General features: G+C 49.9%; 10 protein-coding genes across 10 annotated transcripts; 6 read left to right on the forward strand and 4 right to left on the reverse strand.

Annotated features, from left to right (window-relative positions):
* Positions 1-94: 94 nt before the first annotated feature.
* On the forward strand, positions 95-1,702 carry N7447_006340 (ubiquitin-protein ligase RMD5; the record flags this gene model as incomplete). The annotated part of the gene is made up of 4 exons (XM_057230602.1): positions 95-419; positions 483-610; positions 666-1,430; positions 1,484-1,702. Coding segments are annotated over 4 exons (1,437 nt in total), but the record flags the coding sequence as incomplete, so codon positions are not given.
* A 735-nt stretch (positions 1,703-2,437) lies between these two features.
* Positions 2,438-3,568, forward strand: N7447_006341 (BTB/POZ domain-containing protein; the record flags this gene model as incomplete). The annotated part of the gene is made up of 4 exons (XM_057230603.1): positions 2,438-2,661; positions 2,717-3,118; positions 3,182-3,455; positions 3,515-3,568. 4 exons carry the CDS (start codon positions 2,438-2,440, stop codon positions 3,566-3,568), a joined length of 954 nt encoding a protein of 317 aa, XP_057085693.1.
* A 541-nt stretch (positions 3,569-4,109) lies between these two features.
* On the reverse strand, positions 4,110-5,732 carry csn12 (the record flags this gene model as incomplete). Its single annotated transcript, XM_057230604.1, has 6 exons — positions 4,110-4,193; positions 4,250-4,670; positions 4,718-4,779; positions 4,835-4,987; positions 5,042-5,114; positions 5,164-5,732. The coding sequence occupies 6 exons, from the start codon at positions 5,730-5,732 to the stop codon at positions 4,110-4,112; spliced, it is 1,362 nt and encodes a 453-aa protein (XP_057085694.1).
* Positions 5,733-6,474: 742 nt separating this feature from the next.
* N7447_006343 (60S ribosomal protein eL20) lies at positions 6,475-7,129 on the forward strand (the record flags this gene model as incomplete). The annotated part of the gene is made up of 3 exons (XM_057230605.1): positions 6,475-6,678; positions 6,736-6,912; positions 6,971-7,129. The coding sequence occupies 3 exons, from the start codon at positions 6,475-6,477 to the stop codon at positions 7,127-7,129; spliced, it is 540 nt and encodes a 179-aa protein (XP_057085695.1).
* Positions 7,130-7,951: 822 nt separating this feature from the next.
* On the forward strand, positions 7,952-9,071 carry N7447_006344 (cytochrome b5 reductase family protein; the record flags this gene model as incomplete). The annotated part of the gene is made up of 4 exons (XM_057230606.1): positions 7,952-7,996; positions 8,052-8,319; positions 8,374-8,451; positions 8,503-9,071. The coding sequence occupies 4 exons, from the start codon at positions 7,952-7,954 to the stop codon at positions 9,069-9,071; spliced, it is 960 nt and encodes a 319-aa protein (XP_057085696.1).
* A 1,220-nt stretch (positions 9,072-10,291) lies between these two features.
* Positions 10,292-15,035, forward strand: N7447_006345 (Urease beta subunit; the record flags this gene model as incomplete). The annotated part of the gene is made up of 7 exons (XM_057230607.1): positions 10,292-10,360; positions 10,748-11,122; positions 11,196-11,621; positions 12,358-12,444; positions 12,499-12,525; positions 12,599-12,976; positions 13,038-15,035. The coding sequence occupies 7 exons, from the start codon at positions 10,292-10,294 to the stop codon at positions 15,033-15,035; spliced, it is 3,360 nt and encodes a 1,119-aa protein (XP_057085697.1).
* A 221-nt stretch (positions 15,036-15,256) lies between these two features.
* Positions 15,257-15,634, reverse strand: N7447_006346 (uncharacterized protein; the record flags this gene model as incomplete). Its single annotated transcript, XM_057230608.1, has 1 exon — positions 15,257-15,634. The coding sequence occupies one exon, from the start codon at positions 15,632-15,634 to the stop codon at positions 15,257-15,259; it is 378 nt and encodes a 125-aa protein (XP_057085698.1).
* Positions 15,635-16,186: 552 nt separating this feature from the next.
* Positions 16,187-16,609, reverse strand: N7447_006347 (uncharacterized protein; the record flags this gene model as incomplete). Its single annotated transcript, XM_057230609.1, has 1 exon — positions 16,187-16,609. The coding sequence occupies one exon, from the start codon at positions 16,607-16,609 to the stop codon at positions 16,187-16,189; it is 423 nt and encodes a 140-aa protein (XP_057085699.1).
* Positions 16,610-17,455: 846 nt separating this feature from the next.
* Positions 17,456-19,974, reverse strand: N7447_006348 (uncharacterized protein; the record flags this gene model as incomplete). Its single annotated transcript, XM_057230610.1, has 7 exons — positions 17,456-18,379; positions 18,430-18,987; positions 19,037-19,305; positions 19,353-19,506; positions 19,556-19,654; positions 19,701-19,834; positions 19,884-19,974. 7 exons carry the CDS (start codon positions 19,972-19,974, stop codon positions 17,456-17,458), a joined length of 2,229 nt encoding a protein of 742 aa, XP_057085700.1.
* Positions 19,975-20,664: 690 nt separating this feature from the next.
* N7447_006349 (uncharacterized protein) lies at positions 20,665-21,555 on the forward strand (the record flags this gene model as incomplete). Its single annotated transcript, XM_057230611.1, has 1 exon — positions 20,665-21,555. One exon carries the CDS (start codon positions 20,665-20,667, stop codon positions 21,553-21,555), a length of 891 nt encoding a protein of 296 aa, XP_057085701.1.
* Between the last annotated feature and the right edge of the window lie 232 nt (positions 21,556-21,787).

The following is a 21,787-nucleotide window of genomic DNA, read 5'->3' on the forward strand; positions in this document are numbered from 1 at the left end:
GACCACACAGACCACACAGAGTGCTTCATCATCATTTGCCATTCACAAGTCCGGATAGAGGGGTTGAATCACGTGGAAGATCACCCGGAACAGCTCTCTCTGTCGAACGATTTCGTCTATTGTTTCTACTCTAGCATCATTTCGGAGCAAAATAACTTTAGGACTGCCTCAATATATCGTATATTCTATCCAATTTGGAAGCCGCGAGATAAAGAGCTCTTATCTGAAGTTCTCCACATGGCGAGACTCGGTAACCTCTCCAGTCACCTCCGAGCCTGTCAACGCAAACCCATCGGCAATGGAAGTAGTGCAGAAAGAACACAGCCGGCTCCTCAAGAGGACCGAGGCCTCTCAGGGCATCAGGAATGTCCAGTCTGCAATTGATTCACTGCAGTCTGCTCGCGATGCCATAGCTGCTGGTCAGTAGCCAGTAAACGGTTCCCCGCTAGATTCCTGAACTGACAAGACCGGTTCCCAAATAGATCCATCCAGGGCCTCTGCCACTCTAGCCACCCTTCAGAACTCGGTCAAATCTTCCTTTGACTCTATCAATGACAACTTGAAAGAGACTCACAGTGGCCTCAACAAGTACACTAAATCTCTCGATAAGGTATTCCAGAATACTGATCGTCCATGCGTTTCCACTAATCTAACACCTGGAACAGCTTTTCAAAGACCGACCACTGCCTAGCACCGACGACGATGGGCTCTCCGCACAAGAAAACCTCATCAACCGCGCCATCGCCATGCATCTCCTTCGCGAAGGCCAGTTCGGGGTGGCCGCCACCTTCCTCTCCGAGATTGCCGAGCAGAAGACAATAAACCCAGCTTCCCAAAACGGACGTGGGCCGACCAATACAACAGCCAGCCTGCTCGATATCGACGAAGTCCCTTCAACCGAGATCCGGAAACAATTCGCCTCGATGTACTATATCCTACAACAGCTAAAAGACAACAGGAACTTATTGCCTGCAATCGAGTGGTCACGGGAGAACCGCGAGGCGCTGGAAGCCCGAGGCAGTAACCTCGAATTCGAGCTCTGCCGACTACAGTATGTATGGCTATACCATGGCGGAGCGAACAGCCAGGGAACTGGAAGCGGGTGGCTAGCTGCCCTCGAGTATGCGCGGCAGGAGTTCCATGTCTTTGTGCCTCGATATTTGCGAGAAGTTCAGCAGCTAGTCGGCGCAATGGCGTACTCGCCCAACCTCGGCGGATCGCCATATGCAGCTATCTTCAACAACACCTCAGCTTGGGATGACGTAGCTCACTTCTTCACTCGCGAGTTCTGTTCTTTGTTGGGTCTTTCGGCGGACTCGCCGCTTTATATTGCTGCCACGGCCGGCGCCATCGCCCTGCCGACGCTGTTGAAGCTACAGACCATTATGAAATCGAAGCGCACGGAGTGGACATCCGACAATGAACTTCCGGTGAGGAGATTACTACTTTGTTTGCAAATCAAAGCTAATATTTGTATTATCAGGTCGAAATACCGCTGCCTCCTCAATATCTCTTCCATTCGATCTTTGTCTGTCCGGTGTCCAAGGAGCAGGCGACCGATGAGAACCCTCCTATGATGATGCCATGTGGACATGTCATTGCGCAGGAATCATTGAAACGCCTGGGCAAAGGTAATCGGTTCAAATGCCCATATTGTCCTAGCGAAAGCCACCCCAAAGACGCCAAAAAAGTATTCCTATAATGTAGGTCTTCCTTTTCTTTTCCTTTCCTTTCTCTTCTTTCTTCACTTGCTTTGTCCCCATATCTCTGGGTATCTTCTTTCCATGGCAATCGGCGATACGGGTAACTTCGGGATTGCCGGGTCTTGTCAAGGGCGTTTAGCGTCGGCGTTCAGGGGGTTCTTCTTTTGCGACATTGCAATGCAGGTCCATTCAAAGCTGTACGGAGCACTGCGATGTATTTCAAACCTGATATTCGAACCAAGTTCAAAGATAAATCAACCTCACCATTCCAAGACTGCTGCCAATGGACGTATCAATTCCAAAGAGAGAGCATCAGAATTTGCCTCCGAAATAAAACGAGAATCCACCTGCAATCCACAACTATTTCCCAAACAGGAAATTGTAATTTCCTTTGCCTCAATGACGACCTCTGATTGGCCATATCCAGGCTCGTGATCACGCGCCCATTTGGCGACTCGAAAAACCCCTTTACGCGGTCGAAACTCATTTGTGACGCGTCTTTCGATGAGCTCTACCCCTCTGCGTAGGATAATTGGAGCTATCCAGCAGATCGTTCGTATACAAACTGTCTTGTAATCTCCACAGAGTACAATATATGTATGTGACTTGTCGGAAACTTGCATCCTTTCCTCTCTGTCGTTTATAAATAGTGCCCCATCTCCCCCCTGAATCCATCAAAAGGCTGTCTCTGTATTCTCCCCAATTATCCCCTATCCAGGCCATAAATAATAGCAATGTTGTCCAAGAGAACTCCAGAGACTCCAATTCCTGGCCGGTATCGTGCGGCCAAGGCTTCGGCTTTCACTCTCCAGTCGCGCAGGATTCCTCGCGACAGAACCAAAGACCGAGCCCCCAAGGACAAAGAACGAGACAGTTCTGGTTCAGGCTCTGGCTCAATTGGCAGTAAGACTCGACGAGTCGAGCGCCGTCAAAAATTCGATAAACCCCCAGATGTAACGTAAGTCCTGCCACAACATGTATCTCCATAAATCCAACCACTAACCCAATCTCAGAACCCCCTCAACAAGCCCAATCGTAATGCTTCGTGTCGGCCCAGAAAAGCGCCTCTTCGCCGCCCACGAAGCCATCCTCCACGCATCCCCCTTCTTCGCCGCGCACTGCGCAGCCCAAACTCCAAACCCGAATGCGCCACGTCCAAGACTCCCCCTCCAACCACCAAGCAAGCGCATCGACCTCCCAGAAGAGCAACCCGAAGTCCTTTCCTGCGTCCTCGAGTACCTCTACAAGGGCGACTACTACCCGCGTCTGCGACACAACCGCAAGACCCAAGCGTGGGAGCTGGAGGACGCAGATACAGGTGTTGGCGCTGGCACTAGTGGGGAATTGGGACAGGCGACGGCGACGGTGTTTCATCATCGGGCGCAGGGGGTTATATTGCGGGATACGGCTATTTAGTGAGTCCTTTCTTGGTTCTTTACATTTGGGTATAAACGTACGTGTACTAACGTATCTTCCAGCTGCGCAGCAGAAAAGTACAACCTCCCCCATCTGCAGCGTGTCGCTTTGCGCAAGCAAGGCCTGCACACTGGTATCCAGTGTAGTACGATACTTGCGAGTGCGCGTTTTGCGTACGAAAACACACCGGATACGGAGTCGAAGTTGCGGGCGCATTACCTTGCGCTGATTGTGCGGTCGCGGAGCACTTTTATGCGTAGTGGGACTATGCAGGCGGAGATGGAGCGTGGGGGGAAGTTGTTTTTCGATCTTTTTGTTGCTTTGTGTAATCATATGGTGAGTTTACTTTCCTTTTTGGGTTTTGGAGGATGAAGTGCTGATGGTTTACGATATAGGATGACTATACTGGTCAGTCGGTTGATAGTTCGGCTGTTACGACTCATTGTTAGGGATGTGTTGGGATTCTAGGCTTAGGTGGTAAGTTGTCTTTTGGCTTTGGATTGACTGCGTGGTTTCCATTCTATATCGCTGCTGGCAGTGTTCTATACCCGTGTACTACTATGTTTCGATACCTGATGAATGGAGAGCTTGTTTGAAGGTTGTTAAGTTCTATTGATGCGTAAATTCGTATATGTAGGGACTAATATAGCCCGACTAGCCCAATTTTGATATATCTCATGTATTGGGCAAGCGTGGACTTGATGACATTGATGAAGCTGGCGCTTCGATCCGGGCGATGGTCAAGTATCATGCAGCTAGTATGCAGTGTGTATCGCGTCAGGCCGAAAGTCTTCGGCAGTGGTGTTACCTGATCAGCCTGAGTATTATGGTGTGCCGAATAATATAGCTGGATGGATATAAGTCATAGGCGGATGCATACCTGACGACTCTGAAGGTGCTGGCAACCAACGAGGGAGTTATCGACGAGCATTAGATGAAATAAGGTGCAAATACAAATACGTTGCAGTGCATTGCCACCCAAAAACGTATTTAGACACCTGTACCGGGGAAAGCGCCTCCCTTGCTCAGAACGACGATGCCTCGGTCACGCGCAATGTATCCTTTCATGAGTCCCTAAGGAAGTGAAATGTCAGTAAACACTTCCGGATTGACCATATTTGTCAGCTTACCTTGTAGATGAGGTTAGAGAGTAAACACTCCACCTCATCGATATCAATGCGCGAGCGACCACTTGTGGGAGTACCCACACGGAGAGCTGCCGCAAACTCATTCACATGGACACGAGTACGTCGAACCGGAGATTGGCCCTCCTTGGATTCGTCGAAACCACCAGCGAGGAAAACTTTTCGGAAGAGGTTGCGCAAGGCAATGTCGCGTCCACGTTCTAACGGCAGGTAGATACGTCTTTTCACAAACTCATCCTCGCCCGCAGACATGGCCTGGTCGAATCCAACCAAGTCACCCGCTCGAATACAGTTTGACAGAGACCGGAAAAGGCTCTCGAGTCGTGGGAATGGTGCGAGAAGCTCCTTGGAGGGGAGCGTGTGTGTGGTGACGAGGTGGCAAGGAATAAGGTAGGTAAGAATCAATCTAGTAGTGGTTAGTGGATATTTATCTGTAGTTGGAGGGCTACTAACTCTCGATTCTTTGTCGCGTCTCGATGGCACATCTTCCAAGCCCATGTCAGGTGTTCTTCGGCCTACATTGCAAATAATCAGCCCCGGTAATGGTCCACGGACAGCTCTTGGTATTACCTCTGTATAATTCTCTTCCAAGAAGTGAATAACCCCAACATAATATTCGAACGTGACAATGTGAGATTTGGGGAAAGCTTCAGGAGGGGGCAGATCGGCCGACGAGGCTTTGATGGCGCGGAGCAGGTTCTTGGTAAGGCCGACGGAGTTGATCTAAAAGAGAGAGATTAGCATTTTGGTCGCGACAGTGAGGTCGACATTTGATACCTTGAAATATGTCTTGAATAGTAGATTGGTCATGTTATAGATACCCCACTTGCGGGACTCTTCGATGGGTGCTCTGGGTCTGGTCAGCGATGGAACAACCCAAGAATCCAATTATATCTTACCTATCACTCAGACACAGAGTAAACATCCGGTTGATGACTCGAGCAGCCTCCTCCAAGTTTGCGTTCTTCTCAAATTCAGCTGCGATGTCATCCTGGAACCCGAACCCAGAAGAGCCTTGGGATGCTGCTTCGAGATCCGCATTGATGGCAAAAGTACGCAAGTACTTCCCGACTGTATACAAACATGGCAATGTCCAAGCCGGAATGCCAGCAGGGCCCGAGTATCCCCGGATGAGGGCATTGGCAACCTTTTTCCAGGTATTGAAGACTGTAACGACGCTAGCACCGGGAAGACGATCTTCACACCGAAGTATTTCGCCTATAGCTTCCCAGTAAACAATAAAGATATCAACCCACGCAGCCTGCTCAGCCTTTGGCAATTTCAGGCTTTTCCCGTGGAAGAGAGCATAGTTGAGATCCTTGGATATAAATTCTGCGTTGGAGAGCTGAAAGAAGCGGCGCAGCCGATCACGATCCTCAGACGGCGCGATCGGGGTGAGCACTGCAGCTAATTCCGGGCCGGACCCGTTGAGGTATGCGTTCTTGAACGCGATCGCGATAGAACCCATGGCGAACTCCCCTCTGGCGGAAGAGTGTTTTAGTTGAATTGATTGGGAAGTGATCAGTTGGAAAGAAGCATTCGAGGTGGGGTAAGGGTTAAGATCCGACCCGACAGAGACAAAGACAATCAAGTGAGGAACGCCATACTTTTGGAGAAGACATGTGGGGAAGGTGAGCCAGTGTGGCTGATGGGATGTGGCGGAAGGACGGTGGCTCAGTTGTATTACCAAAGTAGACTAGCGCAGAACGGAAAGCCTCCACTCGCTTAGGGCAAGGGCGGCAACCCTAAGCACAATTGGAACCTCACAATTCTCATTTTCCACCGACGGCACACTAACGACTCATCCACCACAGCGACAATCACAGTGAGTACCTCCTACTAGATTTTATCGGAGATTTATACTAACGTTCAATTCTTCCAGATGGGTGAGTGATTTTTATTCCCTTCCCGGTACCCCAGAACTTTTTTTTCGAGACCGGTGCGCGGGAGGAAATTCAAGACGCAAAGACCCCGACACTATCGACATGAGAGACAATCACAAAAGAGGAGGACGCAATGGCAAACCGACATCGTTAGGAATTGTTTATGAAGGAACGCACAACGTTGTCAGGGCTACGCATGGTTGAATCTCGAATTTTTCAATATCCACAAATCACCCCTGGTCTTCTCGAATTCTCGCCAACTTGAATCGCGCACCGTTTTATCTCTCGAACTGAACATCTGGGCAATTGGAATATCCAATACGAACAATGGCTGACGGATTCCCAGGGCGTCTTACTGAGTACCAGGTCATCGGGCGTCACATGCCCAACGAGGCGAACCCCACGCCCAAGTTGTACCGCATGCGCATCTTTGCGCCCAACACCGTTGTGGCCAAGTCGCGTTTCTGGTACTTCATGTCCCAGCTCCGTAAGCTCAAGAAGGCTAACGGCGAGATCGTTTCCCTGAACGTGGTATGTTGGGATTGAATATTCAAGGATAAGGAATGGTGCTCATCGTTTTCTGTCTAGATCGAGGAGAAGCGTCCCCTCAAGGTCAAGAACTTCGGTATCTGGATCCGCTACGACTCGCGCTCCGGTACCCACAACATGTACAAGGAGTTCCGTGAGATGTCCCGCACCGATGCTGTTGAGGCCCTCTACCAGGACATGGCTGCCCGTCACCGCTCCCGTTTCGGTTCCATCCACGTATGTTACGCCACTCGAACCTTGCGACATTGAACCCATTCTAATTATTTTCCTGCAGATCCTCAAGGTTGTTGAGATCGAGAACAACGACAGCATTCGCCGCCCCTACATCAAGCAGCTCCTCCAGAAGGACCTCAAGTTCCCTCTGCCCCACCGCGCCGGCGGCAAGGTCGGAAAGAAGGTCTTCGCCTACTCCCGCCCCTCTACCTTTGCTTAAATGTGACGTTCTGGGTGTTGGGTTTGGAGTGTGTGGATGAATGACTATTTATGGCCATGGCATGCATGAAAGATGGTCGCGTGGAAACCACCGCCCCGTTCACGGGCGAGATGGTTGGATGTCTCTAGTCCCGTATGGTGGCATCTCTAGGTTATTTTGAAAAAATCATCGGGTTTCTTGAATTATTCGAGTTCTAGTAGGACAATGAGCATACATGGAGAGTAGGCCCATCTGGTAGATGCCTATGGATATCAACCTGGAAAACGGGCTGTTTTCCTTTGGGTTTCTTGCAAATCCCTCCATTCACAACGTGATCATATCGGCATGGATGTACATAGGATAGTCGTTGCAAATGGCTTATTGCTGGTCATACAATTCATAACGAACTACATGCATATATATCCATGACTATCAATAATATCATCAGAAACTAGTCTATCCTATCATCACTCGGGCCTGTACATTACAATTCAAATGCCGACGGAGTAAATATCAGATATCGGACTTTCTTAAGCCGCTGGAGACCGAACATAGGTGCCTTGTAGATCAGGCACCAGCCGGCTATCTTCAGGTACCATTTTAGTGGAAAGTTTTGGTTTTGGCCTGTCAGCAAGGGTTGTTTAGAATATATTGACAATCTTTACTCGAACAGTACCGAAAGCATTGATCTGTGCAGGTCGCAATACAGGAACCTCTTATTGCGTCATTCGAAATCAGGTCGGCAGGGAGCTGTCCGCTTTCGCATATGTAATCCGATTTCTTCCCCGGGCCTTCTCAAGTTCCCTTCACTTTTCCCCCACTCCTCCCCAATCTATTGCAATCATGTTTGCTCGTCAATCTTTCCGATGTGCGCAGCCTTTGAAGCAGGTTAGTTGAAATAGCTCGATTCAATCCCGAACAATACTAAAAACCATTCAATCAGAGCTTCCGCAAGTACTCTGCGGAGGCCACTCCTAAGAAGTCCAACTTGGCCCCCATCTACGTTGGTGTGGGCCTTGCCGGTCTCGCTGCTGGTGTCTATCGCTACAGCACCGACGCGGTTGCTGAGCCCAAGGAGCGTCCCAAGGTCTTCAACGGCCAGGACTGGGTTGACCTCAAGCTGGCTAACATTGAGATCCTGAGCCCCAACACCAAGCGTCTTCGCTTCGAGTACGATGATAAGGAAGCTGTCTCTGGCCTTCCTGTTGCCTGTGAGTAGTCTGGCTCCAAGAATGATTGCCAATTGATCACTAACAAGCATATAGCTGCTCTGTTGACCCGTTTCAAGCCCGAGGGTGCCGAGAAGAACGTCCTCCGTCCCTACACCCCCACCAGCGATGAGGGTAAGATCAACATAGACCGCAACTTACTTTTCCTTTACTAACACGTGGCAGATATCCCCGGCTACCTTGAGCTCGTCGTCAAGGCCTACCCCGGCGGCCCCATGTCTGAGCACATCCACTCCATGAACATCGACCAGCGTCTGTCGTTCAAGGGACCTATTGTCAAGTACCCCTGGGAGGCTAACAAGCACAACCACATCTGCTTGATCGCTGGTGGTACTGGCATCACCCCGATGTACCAGCTCGCCCGTGAGATCTTCAAGAACCCCGAGGACAAGACCAAGGTTACTCTAGTTTTCGGCAACGTCACTGAAGAGGATATCCTCCTGAAGAAGGAGCTGCAGGATTTGGAGAACACCTACCCCCAGCGCTTCCGTGCCTTCTACGTCCTGGACAAGCCCCCTGCCGAGTGGACTGGTGGCAAGGGCTTCATCTCCAAGGAGCTGCTGAAGACTGTCCTGCCAGAGCCCAAGGAGGAGAACATTAAGCTCTTCGTCTGTGGCCCTCCCCCCATGTACAAGGCTATCTCCGGCGCTAAGGTCAGCCCCAAGGACCAGGGTGAGCTTACTGGTATCTTGAAGGATCTGGGTTACAGCAAGGAGCAGGTGTTCAAGTTCTAGATTACAAGTCCTAGATTATTGTAGAATATAAGACTAGAATAGTTAGCTAGTTGGATATGCGGCAAAACAGCCATGTATATTGGTGCATCTTGTTTTCAGCGTGTTACCACATCTCTGGCTAGCTTGGAACGTCATTGATGGAATAGATATATTTTGTCTCCAAATATACAATCAGGTGTATCGATAGTTGTATTTTTCTCTGGCAGCATGTGCAATGAAAATCAACATAAAAAAAAAGATATAAAAAAAACCAGCGGCGACTGTAATGAAGAGGGAGAGGTGGATATATATAAGCACACTCACTGGGAATACTTTCGTAGACTATGACGTGGCCAACGAAAATAGTCTTGAATCACTATTTATGTAGCAATGAGCGGTAGACCAAAAGAATCCAAATCGAAAATATATCAAAACAATTGCCCATAAGAGTATAAGCTGCCCCAAAGCCTACATATATGTACACATAAAGTACCTACTGGTAGTTAAGCAACAAGAACAGGTACTAGACCATAAAAGCACACTCCAAAGCCATTGCGGAGAGAAAAGAGTTGAAAAGGCAGTTCTAAAAGGAATTGAATTAGGAAGTCAGAACAGGCGTTTGTGCTACAAGCTTGACACCTCGTGCGCAGCTGAGCCCCTCTACAGGGCTTGGGCGACCCTGAAGTTGAGATTTCGGCGGGGGACCATAGCCCACACCTGAACATGCCCCAGCCCCTCCAAGAAGAGGGAAAAGAGCAGGATAAACTGTAAGTCGTTGGAATAGATGTATTATATACCAAAAAAGATATGTGGGAATTTATATAAAGGAATAAAACCGTGAAATATGTGTGTGATTGTTTGGCAAGTATACAAGTGCCCAGGTGGCTCATGGATTACCCCTCGGGGGCTTCTAAGCCTAAGAAGTTACGTGTTTATTAATAATTTAGAAACCCCTACATTATTGCTATTATAAAAGGATATGATAGTCTGATAAAACCTAACATCTTTATAGCTGAATAGAATGTCAATATCCAAGCAGTACTGTGTTGCCTGGGGTTCCGGGGGTGTCTCATGACAGTCCAGAGCCTAAGCCTAAAGCAGAGTTCGACATGTCCGGGCACCTTCGGGCGCCTAAGCTATTTAGTGGGTACTCGGCCCTTCCACCCCCCGTCCCCTTCCCCCCTTCCCCCCCCGAAATTTTCTCTTTTCTTCACCCCAACCACTCTCTCGGCTTCAAAACAATGGCTTCCAACCACGATGACACGACCGTTCAGGTCAACAAAGAAGAGCTCAGACGGGCTGGTGACTTGGTATTTCCCCCCATTCATGTTTTACCCTTTTGAATTTTGCCATTTTCATTGTTTCGGTTCTTTTTTTTCTGTTTTCTTGTGCGCATCCCCACTGCGCGCCTACTACGCGTCAGGTTCGAAGATCTTAAAGCTACCCATTAAGCTGTTGAAGCTTAACCTGTACCATATCATACTTCAGTATTATGTTGGCAAGCTTTATGTGCAAAAAAAAAAGAACAATCCCTACCCTTTCTCCCTTCAGACCCGAGGACCGTCTTGACATCGCACACTTGCGAACTTACGCGCCGCCTGCTTACCCCTCTTCCTTCCCTAACCCTATATGCAAACACATACCCAATGATCATGCGCAATTGCCCCTGGCATAACACCGCTAACAATGCCTCATAGATCGTCATGCGCCTGATGGAGGTGCAGTCTTACATCGCCGATTTGGGCAAGGCCTACGTCCAGCATGTGAGCAACATCACCGAAGGACGTGATGCCAACATTGAGCTCCCCCTCGGTCCCTCTGGATTCATGGGCCCGGACATCCCCTTCCGCGCCGGCAGCCCCGGCGCCAAGTCTGAGGCTGGTGGCCCCAAGAAGCGCAAGCGCGCACCCGTTGACCCCAATGCGCCCAAGCGTGCCTTGACCCCCTACTTCCTGTATATGCAGCACAACCGCAGCAAGATCGCCGATGACCTTGGCAATGATGCGCGTCCCAAGGATGTCGCCGACGAGGGCACTCGCCGCTGGCAGAGCATGGAAGATACCCAGAAGGAGGTATGTATTGGCAGCGAAGCAGACCTAGCTTGAATAATACCTGAAAGTATGCAAAGCTAACGCATCCGCATAGGTCTGGAAGAAGATGTATGCCGCCAACTACGACCAGTACAAGCGCGATATGGCAGCCTACAAGGCCGGTGGTAAGGCTGACGAGGAGCACGATCCCGCCGCCAGCCAACTGCAGCAGGACTTTGCCGGTGCCGAGGTCGAGCCCGAGGCCGAAGCCGAGGCTGAGGCTGAGGCTGAGCCCGAGTCCGGCGAGGAGACCACCGACTCATCCGACGAGTCGCAGTCCCCCTCTCCTGCGAAGGAAAAGACTCCCCCGCGCAGCACCACCAAGCGTCGCCGCAGCGACCCCAAGGCCAAGGAGGCTGAGACTCCTGCCAAGTCGCCTGTTAAGCGGAGCAGCCGCAAGGCTGCTGAGCCGGTAGTTTCTACACCTGCTGCCAAGACACCTGCTGATAACAAGCGCAAGAGCAAGAAGCGCAAGAGCGAGGTGTAAATGAATAATTGCTTTCTGCGTTCTGATTTCTGATTTGCTTGACTCTAGGGTCAGATGAGATGGTCTCGGTTTGGTGGACTGGATGTGTAACCCCCCGGTTTTTTTTCAGCGGCGTTTGGGGAAAAACTGTACCTACTTAGCTTGAATTAGTGAAATGGACTGATGGGATGTGGTTTCTAGATATTTCTCTTAGTATTCGTAGGGGCGAAATAGTCTATATACCAGTATAGTTCCAAGAAAAAGGTGCGGGTCCTTTCCCGCTATACAGCATCTATAAAGCCGCATAAGACTAGATAAACCAAATTAAAACCAATTAAATCTAACTAATCTAACTAATCTAACTGACTAAATCCAACTAAATCCAACTAAATCACACTAATTCAATATCAATCAAAGCCTTGACTAATGCCGCCGACCTCCGTGCCCCGGCCCAATCGGCCTTCGCGGCACTTATCATGGAGAATGGTCTTATCAGCATTCCAAGTAAGTTTGAAAATGGACATCCCCCACATTCCTCTTTTTACTTTCTTTTGACCTCTCTCATATCTTCTTCTCTTATATATTCTCTTTAAAGTTGCTTCAAAATTGTCCCCCCAAAGCCTACCTCCAAAGCCAATTGTCCTGCACGCCAAGCACTGCCAGGTTCATGGTCCCACCTGAACCATGCAGCTTATTCCGAAGGAGGCAAGTCACACCCCCGAGAAAACAAACACAACTAACACACCTGCAGCTTGACAAGCTCACCATCGCCCAACTAGGATTCTTGGCACAGCGTCGTCTAGCACGTGGAGTGCGGCTCAACCATGCAGAAGCTGTGGTATGTTTATATCGTGGGGTTGTAGGACACGACCACTAACATATCCCCTAACAGGCCCTGATAGCCTCAGTGCTGCACGAGGTACGATAACCCAATTCCATACAATGGTATTAGGACATATGATATAGCGCAAACTAACACCCAACCCCCCCAGTTAATCCGCGATGGCCACTACTCCGTCGCCGATCTAATGTCCATCGGCAAAACAATGCTCGGCCGCCGCCATGTCCTCCCCTCCGTACTCGCAACCCTCGTTGAGCTCCAGGTCGAGGGGACTTTCGTCTCCGGTACTTACTTGGTAACCGTGCACCACCCGATCAGTAGCGACGAAGGCGATCTCGAGCGCGCCCTGTATGGAAGCTTCCTGCCTGTCCCCGCGCCCGAGGCATTCCCAGACCCGGACCCAGAGGATTTCACCCCCGAGAAAATGCCTGGCGCAGTTATTACTGTTAAGCAAGCGCGCGTGGAGCTAAGTCCTGGGAAGAGGCGTATTAAGCTTAAGGTTATGAGTAAAGGAGATCGGCCAATTCAGGTGTGTATAGGAAACCAGGGAACCGGAAGCGAATGATGCTAATTACAATGTTGATTGATAGGTTGGATCGCATTACCATTTCATTGAGACGAACCCCCAGCTGCACTTCGATCGCATGCAGTCGTACGGTTTCCGACTGGATATCCCTGCGGGCACCTCGATTAGATTCGAGCCCGGTGATACAAAGACGGTCACGCTTGTCGAGATCGGTGGAAATCGCGTCATCCGCGGTGGAAACTGGCTGGCGAATGGGCCGGTGGATATGAGTCGTGCCGATGAGATCATGGCCAAGCTGCAGACAGCTGGATTTGCGCACGTACCGGAGCCACAAGCGGATAGTGCGCTTGTTGCTGGGTTCTCGATGGAGCGCGAGGCGTACTCGCGCATGTTTGGTCCTACGACGGGAGATCTGGTGCGGCTTGGGTTGACGGATTTGTGGATTAAGGTTGAGAAGGACATGACAACCTACGGGGATGAATGCTCTTTCGGTGGAGGCAAGACGCTGCGCGAGGGAATGGGACAGGCGTCTGGTCTGTCTGAGTCCGAGTGTCTTGACACTGTTATCACGAATGCGTTGATTATCGATTGGACTGGTATCTACAAGGCTGATATTGGCATCAAGGATGGACTGATTGCTGGTATTGGCAAGGCCGGAAACCCGGATGTCATGGACGGTGTGCATCCTGATCTGGTGGTGGGCTCGTGTACGGATGTCATTGCTGGAGAGAACAAGATTATTACCGCTGGTGGTATTGACACGCACATCCACTTGATCTGCCCGCAGCAGGCAGAGGAAGCTCTAGCCTCGGGAATTACCACTTTCCTCGGCGGTGGCACCGGTCCCACCACTGGATCAAACGCGACGACATGTACACCGTCACCGAACCTCCTGCGCCAGATGATGCAAGCATGCGACAGCCTACCGATCAACTTAGGTATCACAGGTAAGGGCAACGACTCCGGAAAGAAGAGTCTCAGAGAGCAGGTCCTAGCAGGAGCAGCAGGCCTCAAGCTTCACGAAGACTGGGGCTCCACCCCAGCAGCGATTGACAACTGTTTGGAAGTCTGCGACGAATACGATGTGCAGTGTATGATCCACACGGACACTCTGAACGAATCTGGCTTCGTTGAGCAGACCATTGAAGCCTTTAAAGGCCGTACAATCCATACCTACCATACCGAAGGCGCAGGCGGCGGTCACGCCCCAGACATCATCTCCGTGGTCGAACACCCCAACGTCCTCCCTAGCAGCACAAACCCAACCCGCCCCTTCACTCTCAACACCCTGGACGAGCACCTCGACATGCTAATGGTCTGCCACCACCTATCAAAGAACATTCCCGAGGACGTCGCCTTCGCGGAAAGCCGCATCCGCGCCGAAACCATCGCCGCCGAAGACGTCCTCCACGACCTCGGCGCCATCAGCATGATGTCCTCCGACTCTCAAGCAATGGGCCGATGCGGCGAAGTAGTCCTCCGCACCTGGCACACAGCCCACAAGAACAAGACCCAGCGCGGACCTCTCGGCAGCGACGCTGACACCGGCGCAGACAACTTCCGCGTGAAGCGATACATCAGCAAGTACACGATCAACCCCGCTCTCGCGCAGGGAATGGCACACTTAATCGGATCTGTGGAGGTCGGCAAGGTCGCCGATTTGGTGATGTGGAAGGCAGCATCGTTCGGCACGAAACCTGTATCTGTTATAAAGAGCGGTATGATCGTTACTGCAGAAGTTGGAGATCCGAATGCGTCGATCCCGACTGTCGAGCCGATGATTATGCGGCCAATGTTTGCTGCCCGCGTCCCGGCTACGTCTATTATGTTTGTTTCGCAGGCTTCTATTGATGCGGGCATTGTGCAGAAGTATGGATTGAAGAAGCGCATTGAGGCCGTAAAGAATTGTCGCTCTGTTGGGAAGAAGGATATGAAGTTTAATGATGCTATGCCGAAGATGAAGGTCGATCCAGAGAGTTATACTGTTGAGGCGGATGGGATGCTTTGTGATGCAGAGCCGGCTTCCGAGTTGCCTTTGACGCAAGCGTATTATGTCTTTTGATTTTAGGTTTCTGTCTTTCATACCCTTAGCTTTTGTTTTGGTTTTTACAGTTCCTATATACCTCATTGCTCGATAGCGAGCTCGAGTTTTGGTTTTTGCGTATAGGATTTTGATAATCCAACGAAAGCGATCATTTTCTTTTTCTTTTGCTTTGAATATACGCTCTACTATCCTTTACAATGGCACACGTGTAGTCAATGAACAAACTAGTTATCATTCTTTCAAAACCATAAACAAGCTAAAACCCCCTCAATAGAATCAACAACAATCCCATCCGTCCTCCGCCCATCAGTATAAACAAGAATATCCGCCCAGTGCAACAGACAAGCAACAATGTTATTGCACATAAGCGGCACGTTATAGCTATAAAACCCGTACGGTTTCGCTAGGACATAAGCATTGCCTCGGGCATCAACAGCCATAGCCATAGAGGCATGCTTGAGGCGATGAACACCACCAACAAGCTCACGCATATTCTCAGCAACCTCATCACCAGCCTGTGGGTTTGCCCTTAACAGCCTCGCTTGCATTCGCAACTCGAAGAGAAAGGTCGCGCGCTCGCGTTTAAAAGTCGATACAGGGCCGGTTCGGGTAGCCATAATGTCGCAGAACAGACGGCAAGTCGGATAAATGTGATATACGATAAATAAACCAAGATAATAAAAAATAGGAGTAATTTATAATCCATATATTCCAATTACAGATCTATCTAAAAACACAAGTTAGCCACATTCTGATCAATCAATCTCGCTACAGCAACAGGGACGCCAGTGCATAGGTACATCGGCTTCGTAGAAGTCGCTCTAGTGGATTAGGACGTAGGGGTGATCACGGCTTTGGACGGCCATCTTCATCAGGAGAGAGGAGACGATGTAGAGATGCTGGATTATCTGTAGACGGAGGCTTGGGATTATGTAGACGTGACTGTCGATGTCGTCGCGTAGAAAGATTGATTGTGACTCTAGGAGGGTTACTAGGTCGTCTCGCGCCTTGCGGAAGGCTGAGATGCGGGATTGTGTGGGTGCTATAGATCTAGATGGAAATGGAAGATGTTGATGTGAATGAATGTTGGAACGTACCTGGATGCTGGAACTGAGCAGTTACCAGCAACAGCTGCTGTGAGTCCGTGACTCTCGATAGTATCGAAGAATCTAATCTAGATGAGATTCCAGGTCAGCAAGTGCATCCGCCAGCTCAATCGCGATATCATGCTCGCAGTTCACAACAGGCTGGTGGATGTGGCCCAGGAGTACGTCGGAGAGGTGGCGGGTGCAACGGCCGACCTCATCGCAGGCCTGGGGGATGATGTAGAGGTAGTAGCGGGCGCCCCTGGAAGTGACAAATTTCATGGCTGTGGCGTTGGTAACAAGGGCCTGGGAAGCCCATTTCACCTTGTCTGCCTGAACCTTCAGGGACTGGATGTTGAGGGCGATCTCGATGAGGTAGTTGCCCTCGGGGACCGAGCGCAAAGTGACAATGTAGCGGCGGATGTTGTCCAGAAGGATATCACGCTCCTTCTTGTACTTGAGGATAGCGCGAGTACCGCGGAAGACCCGGGTGGCGATGGACTGCATCGTGGATGGTGGGAAGAGTGGTGGTGCTCTGGTTGTCTGATATGAAATGGAGAGAGAGATGTGAGCAGATGAATGGGATGTATCGCTTACCTGGTTAGGTTAGTGGTGTAGCCGCGGATCTGTGAAACTGGTCGTACTGATGGACTGTGAGAACCTGAGGTGGATGGTACCTCGAAATGGTCAAGACGTCGGGGGCTATTTATGCATTTGTATCTCGCTACGTTGAGCAGACTGGAGACAAAGCCTTCATTCAGAAGAAAGGAATGAAAGACATGTGGGTTATTGTTGGGAATCTTTGTTCTCTGTTCTCGATATCTGCAAGTGGTCATGATCTTGAAAGAAGTTGGTATACAAGGTAAACTCACTGGGACTTTGTTATAATTTTAGGCTAGCAAGGCCATTGTTTAGTTCTTTGTTTTCTATATACTAGGTAAATGGAAGCGGTAATGTCAATCACCAAAGAGATTGTTGATATCGGTGCTTTACTAGCCAGGTTTTTAGGGTTTGTCTCGACGATGTAGTCCAGTTTCGGCCAATTAGGGCTCAATGGTAGATCAACCTTGCTAACTGTACAGCAGGTCAAAGTGAGTGATATGGTGATTTGAAGCACGCAAGTCTTTTTCTGAGACCGCAAGACAGTGAACCATTCCTATGAAAGGAACAAAAACCCACGATGGGTCCAGCTTCCAGGTGTCCAGACATAGTTCCATCGGCAAAATACCAGATGACAAGATCAATAAAAAGATAGCGAAAAGGGGTATAATACATAGTAAAATCTAAGAACGAGATAGAAGAAAAAAGGAGGAACAGATCTATCCGTCTACCAATAGGAATAAAAGGTCAAGCCTATAGCTCAATCTCCTCCTCCGTATGGTTATCACCCGCCGAAACAAGCGACACATCGGTCCACGCAGAGAAAGTACCTTCGCGCGCAGCTAGATAAGCGGCAACACGCGCACGGCGTGAGCGATTCACTATTTCTTCTCCTCGCGGCGGGTCCCGTAGTCCATTTTCAACAGAATTTTGGTCTGGAGAGTCAAATGCCGACTCGGAGACGGAGAGAGAAAGTACGTCTGTGTGTTGACTTTCTGTCTGTTGGGTGATTGGGTGAGGAGATGTAGTACCATCGCCAGTTAAATCAATGATTTTGGTAGATGTGCTTGGTTCGGACCTGAGTCGGAGTCCTGTAGCCGAAGGTTCTGAATCTGGCTGGTCAGGCATGAGCGTATCCTCTGCTTCACTTGCCTCGTCACTTTCCGGGTCGAAGCTGTCTTCTTTTTCTGCCGGCCATGTAGACGGGAGAGGATTGACTTGAAAGAGCCCAGGTTCTGGATGCTCTTGAAGATAACGGTGTGCTTGACGGATTTCGTTGCGCTTAGCTCTGGCTGTCTCTTCAGGTTGACTCAAATTATGTAGAGGGTAGTGCTTCTGATCATAATGCTGGCTTGCACCGGCGGTATCAAGACTAAAATCTTCAATGCCACTACTGGTTTCTTGTGTGGACTGTGTGGAGAGGTCTATGTCGTATCGGGCTCTTTTTCTTGCGCGCAAATATCCCTCGTCGTCAACGTCATTAGTTAGAGATTGTCGCATGTGAGTGTCGTGTGAAAAAATGTTTCCTGAACAGAGGTGGCCGAACAAACGTCTAATAGAGACGTCTTCGTTCCAGGTTGTTGGATCCACGGTGCATGGATAAATGTCCTTGGGCTGGAAAGCAGCTACGAGCTCACATAGTTCGGAGTAGGAAGAGTGTCGTGAATACGGGAATCGCTATAATGTCATTAGAGGGGATTGTCGAAAGAAACAGTAGTGCCACTTACTATCGTGTTAGGTAAATCTGGCTGAGATCGGCTAGCGGTATCAGATGGACCATGGCTTAGAGCGGTCACCAGACTCTTTAATGAAATTTCGCCCTCTTCCTTTACGCCGTATGTATCAAGCGAGAGTGCTTTCTTTCTCGACCGGAACGCGCCCAAAAGGGCAGCTCGCATCTGAGAAAGGGCCTGTTTGTCCTGAACGTGTTTGAGACACAGCTTCTCCAACTCAGCTAGTGCAGATTCGTCTGGCAGCTCGAGTTCGTGTGTTTGGTACAGATCCCCAATACCACCGCCCGCGCCGACCTCGGGGATTTCAGCACCACCGGTTGTGCGATTCACAATAGGCACAATGTAGACCGCTTTAGTGCTGCGAGCTACCGAGCATGAGACTCCAGGTTCACAGCTGTGAATTCGGCTTGATTCGTTGTTGCTTAGGCAGCCTGCTACAGCTTTGTTTCCCAGCTCAAAGCCACAGAGGGCAGGAGCTTCGCTAAGTCCCTTATTTCCTGGAGTCTGGATCAGGGACTGATAAAGCCCCATCTGGTAACGATCCACATGGATCTACGCTATGTTAGCCAGTGTTATATTTGGGCTGCGTGATATTCATCACCTTTGTGTTCAGCGCAGCTGAGAGCGCTATCCAGACATCCTCATAGCCGAATGTCCACGCACGGAAGTAAAAGACTGTATCATCAGGATAAGCCTGGACTTTCTGCAGCAGCTCAGACAGTCCCTCAGCCTTGGAAGGGAACTCGCGGAATGGATTTGTCTTGTTTGCAAAGGTAGAGTCCAGATACAGCTTATCCAGTCGTTTCTGGCCCAGAGTATATGGTATCAAGACCGGGTGACGGACCAAGCTGCTCACCCACCATGTCTCGGCTAAAGGTACTCAGCCAGCAATTCAATTCAGAAAAATTATTACTCACCTCGAATGTCACCTGTGTAGATGATTGCCTTTCCGTCCCCTTCAATTAGAAACATCACAGCCCCGGTGCAATGGTTGGCATCGAGCAAAGTCACCTTGATACGACGTCGAGGAGTGAGCTCAATTTCCGTTGGGGTATTCAGTGGAATTGGGCGCTGTGCGGGATGAGTTCTCAACTCTAGTCAAAGTTTACAACCCACTAACCAGAAGCTTGGCAAGATGCTTATAGTGTAGTCGGCGGGACTCCAAGATGCCTTTATTAAAGTTCATCCGATGGGGATATTTTTCAATCCGGAGGAGCAGCTGCACTGGTCAGTTTAATGGATGTTTAATATGAACACGAGCATACCTCTCGCGTGGCAGGCGAGCAGTAGATAAAGGGTGCCCGAAATGATTCGAGACCCTGTAAATGATCGCTATGCACATGGCTGAGGAAGCAAGCCAGTGGCGCAGGCCGCTCGGGACATTTCCGAAAGTAGTCAACTGCTTTTCTTAGCCACCAGCAAGTTTGGCTGATCTAGGTGAGGCTCACTGCGAATCTCGGGAAACTCTGTCAGGATTAGCGTGGAAGTGACGTGGGAAGTGCCGGTCTCACCTTCTACAATGCCATCAAAGGTCGACATGGCAACGTCTACAAGAGATGCATGTCCAAGGTTGCCTAGGTGAAGATGTTGAATTGCTGGATCTCCATGTTTTCACGTGATATGAAAACTCCAGGCCAATTAAGATATCGAAATCTTTCTTTAATTTAAAGCATTATGATTCGATGAATTCTTGAATATGCGATATGCGATCGAAGTCCACCTGGGCAACCAGTGCATCGTGGCCATTGCCAACGCACACTTGCTTTTACGTATAAAGCCTTGGAAGTCTCCTGTCTTCCTAGACTATCCTCTTTCTTTTTTCTCTCTTGTTTCTCTTGTTGCATTCTATTTTCTTTTCTAAATTTCAATGGAACGCCTGTGAGACCTTCAATTCCCCAAGGGTCAAAGAGCCGAAACGTCAGCTGGGCACCTGATCGGGATTTTCTTCTCTAATATTATCATAATCTATTGACCTGGACTACGAGAATCCAGGTTGAAGACACATTTCCGTTACTTTGTATATGAGAATTTACTGTATGCGCCCTCTTTAGCGTGAACTCCCCGCCAATCCCCCATCCAAAACATCTCCATCCGGGAATTTGACAAAGGGCAAGGGGGGATCCTCCAGGGCTGGGTATCCTGAATCATCACATTCCAAGGAGTCTGGGACAACCTTGCCTCCTTCATTTGCTCTTTTACCTCTTCCACATCCGCCGGGGAACCTTCACTATGCGTAAACCATCCGTCGGTCAGATCGTGTATAACGCGACGTTCCCACGACCTCGCACAAACGACCCAGGATCGTTTGGTGCTCACATTACACGAAATCTCGTCCCAGAAGTGCGAGTCGAAACATCCCTTTTCTACGGCTCGCTAGACTGCATCGAAGCACAATACCCGGGGCTGGACTACTCATATGGACCGCATCGCATGCGACTGGGTCGTTTCCCATGGCACCGAAGGCTATTCCGCACATTTGACGAACTCGGTTTGACAGAGGAGGAGATCTCCAGTCTCTGTCGGTGGGAAGGGACCAAGTCCGCACGTCAGCGATACGAGGCAGAAGAAGGGGTTATCGTGCGGGACACTACAGCCCACTCAGTCCGACCGTCATCCCCCCAACCCACCCCTTCAATCGAGATCCACTTCAACGACTGCGACTTCTGCGGGACAGAAGAGGAATATGACCAGATCATCGAAACCCAGAGTAACGATACAGTCCGTGCGATCGATTCCCGTGCCTCCAGCTACCGGTCTGCCTCGGAAGAGCATGAAATCGAAGAGGAACTCAGCGACGAGGAAATAGAAAGCTGTGGTGTAGCCCTCAACACCCGCATCCATGCTGCGCTGGCCGCCCGCGACCAAGGCACTGATGTGCCGCTCGACGAAGACTGGGAACAATGGCTGAAGGAGGCTGGGGAGCGCGGCGGTTTCGAGGTGGTGCAGGCCATTCGTGCGAACCAGCCCTTGACTCTTGTCGCTGACAATGTCCGACTCCCACGCGGTCGCGGTGCGGCCCGTGTGGTCTCAAGGGCGGCCATGTTCACAGTGCCAGATAGCATTATCGCAACAAACGCTCTTCCATCTACATCCAACCATGCCTCCGGCACGGCTCAATGACTTCATACGATTTACTCGATTATCAAACCCTTTGAATAGGGCTCCCGTTATGATTTGTGGTTGCATTTTTTTTTACGGCGCATCTTATCTCTCTCGCATTGTCTGAAGTGGACTGGCTCCTTCTTCTCCCAGTTCTATTTGTTTTTTTTATCTATATCAACTGCTCTATTGATGCCTCCAGAAGAGCCTCTTACTTACGCATAGATTTTGTTTGTCTCCTGTCTCATTTCAT

Source organism: Penicillium robsamsonii, assembly GCF_028829455.1.
Source record: "Penicillium robsamsonii strain IBT 29466 chromosome Unknown utg000003l_segment0_segment0, whole genome shotgun sequence".
NCBI lineage: Eukaryota > Fungi > Ascomycota > Eurotiomycetes > Eurotiales > Aspergillaceae > Penicillium > Penicillium robsamsonii.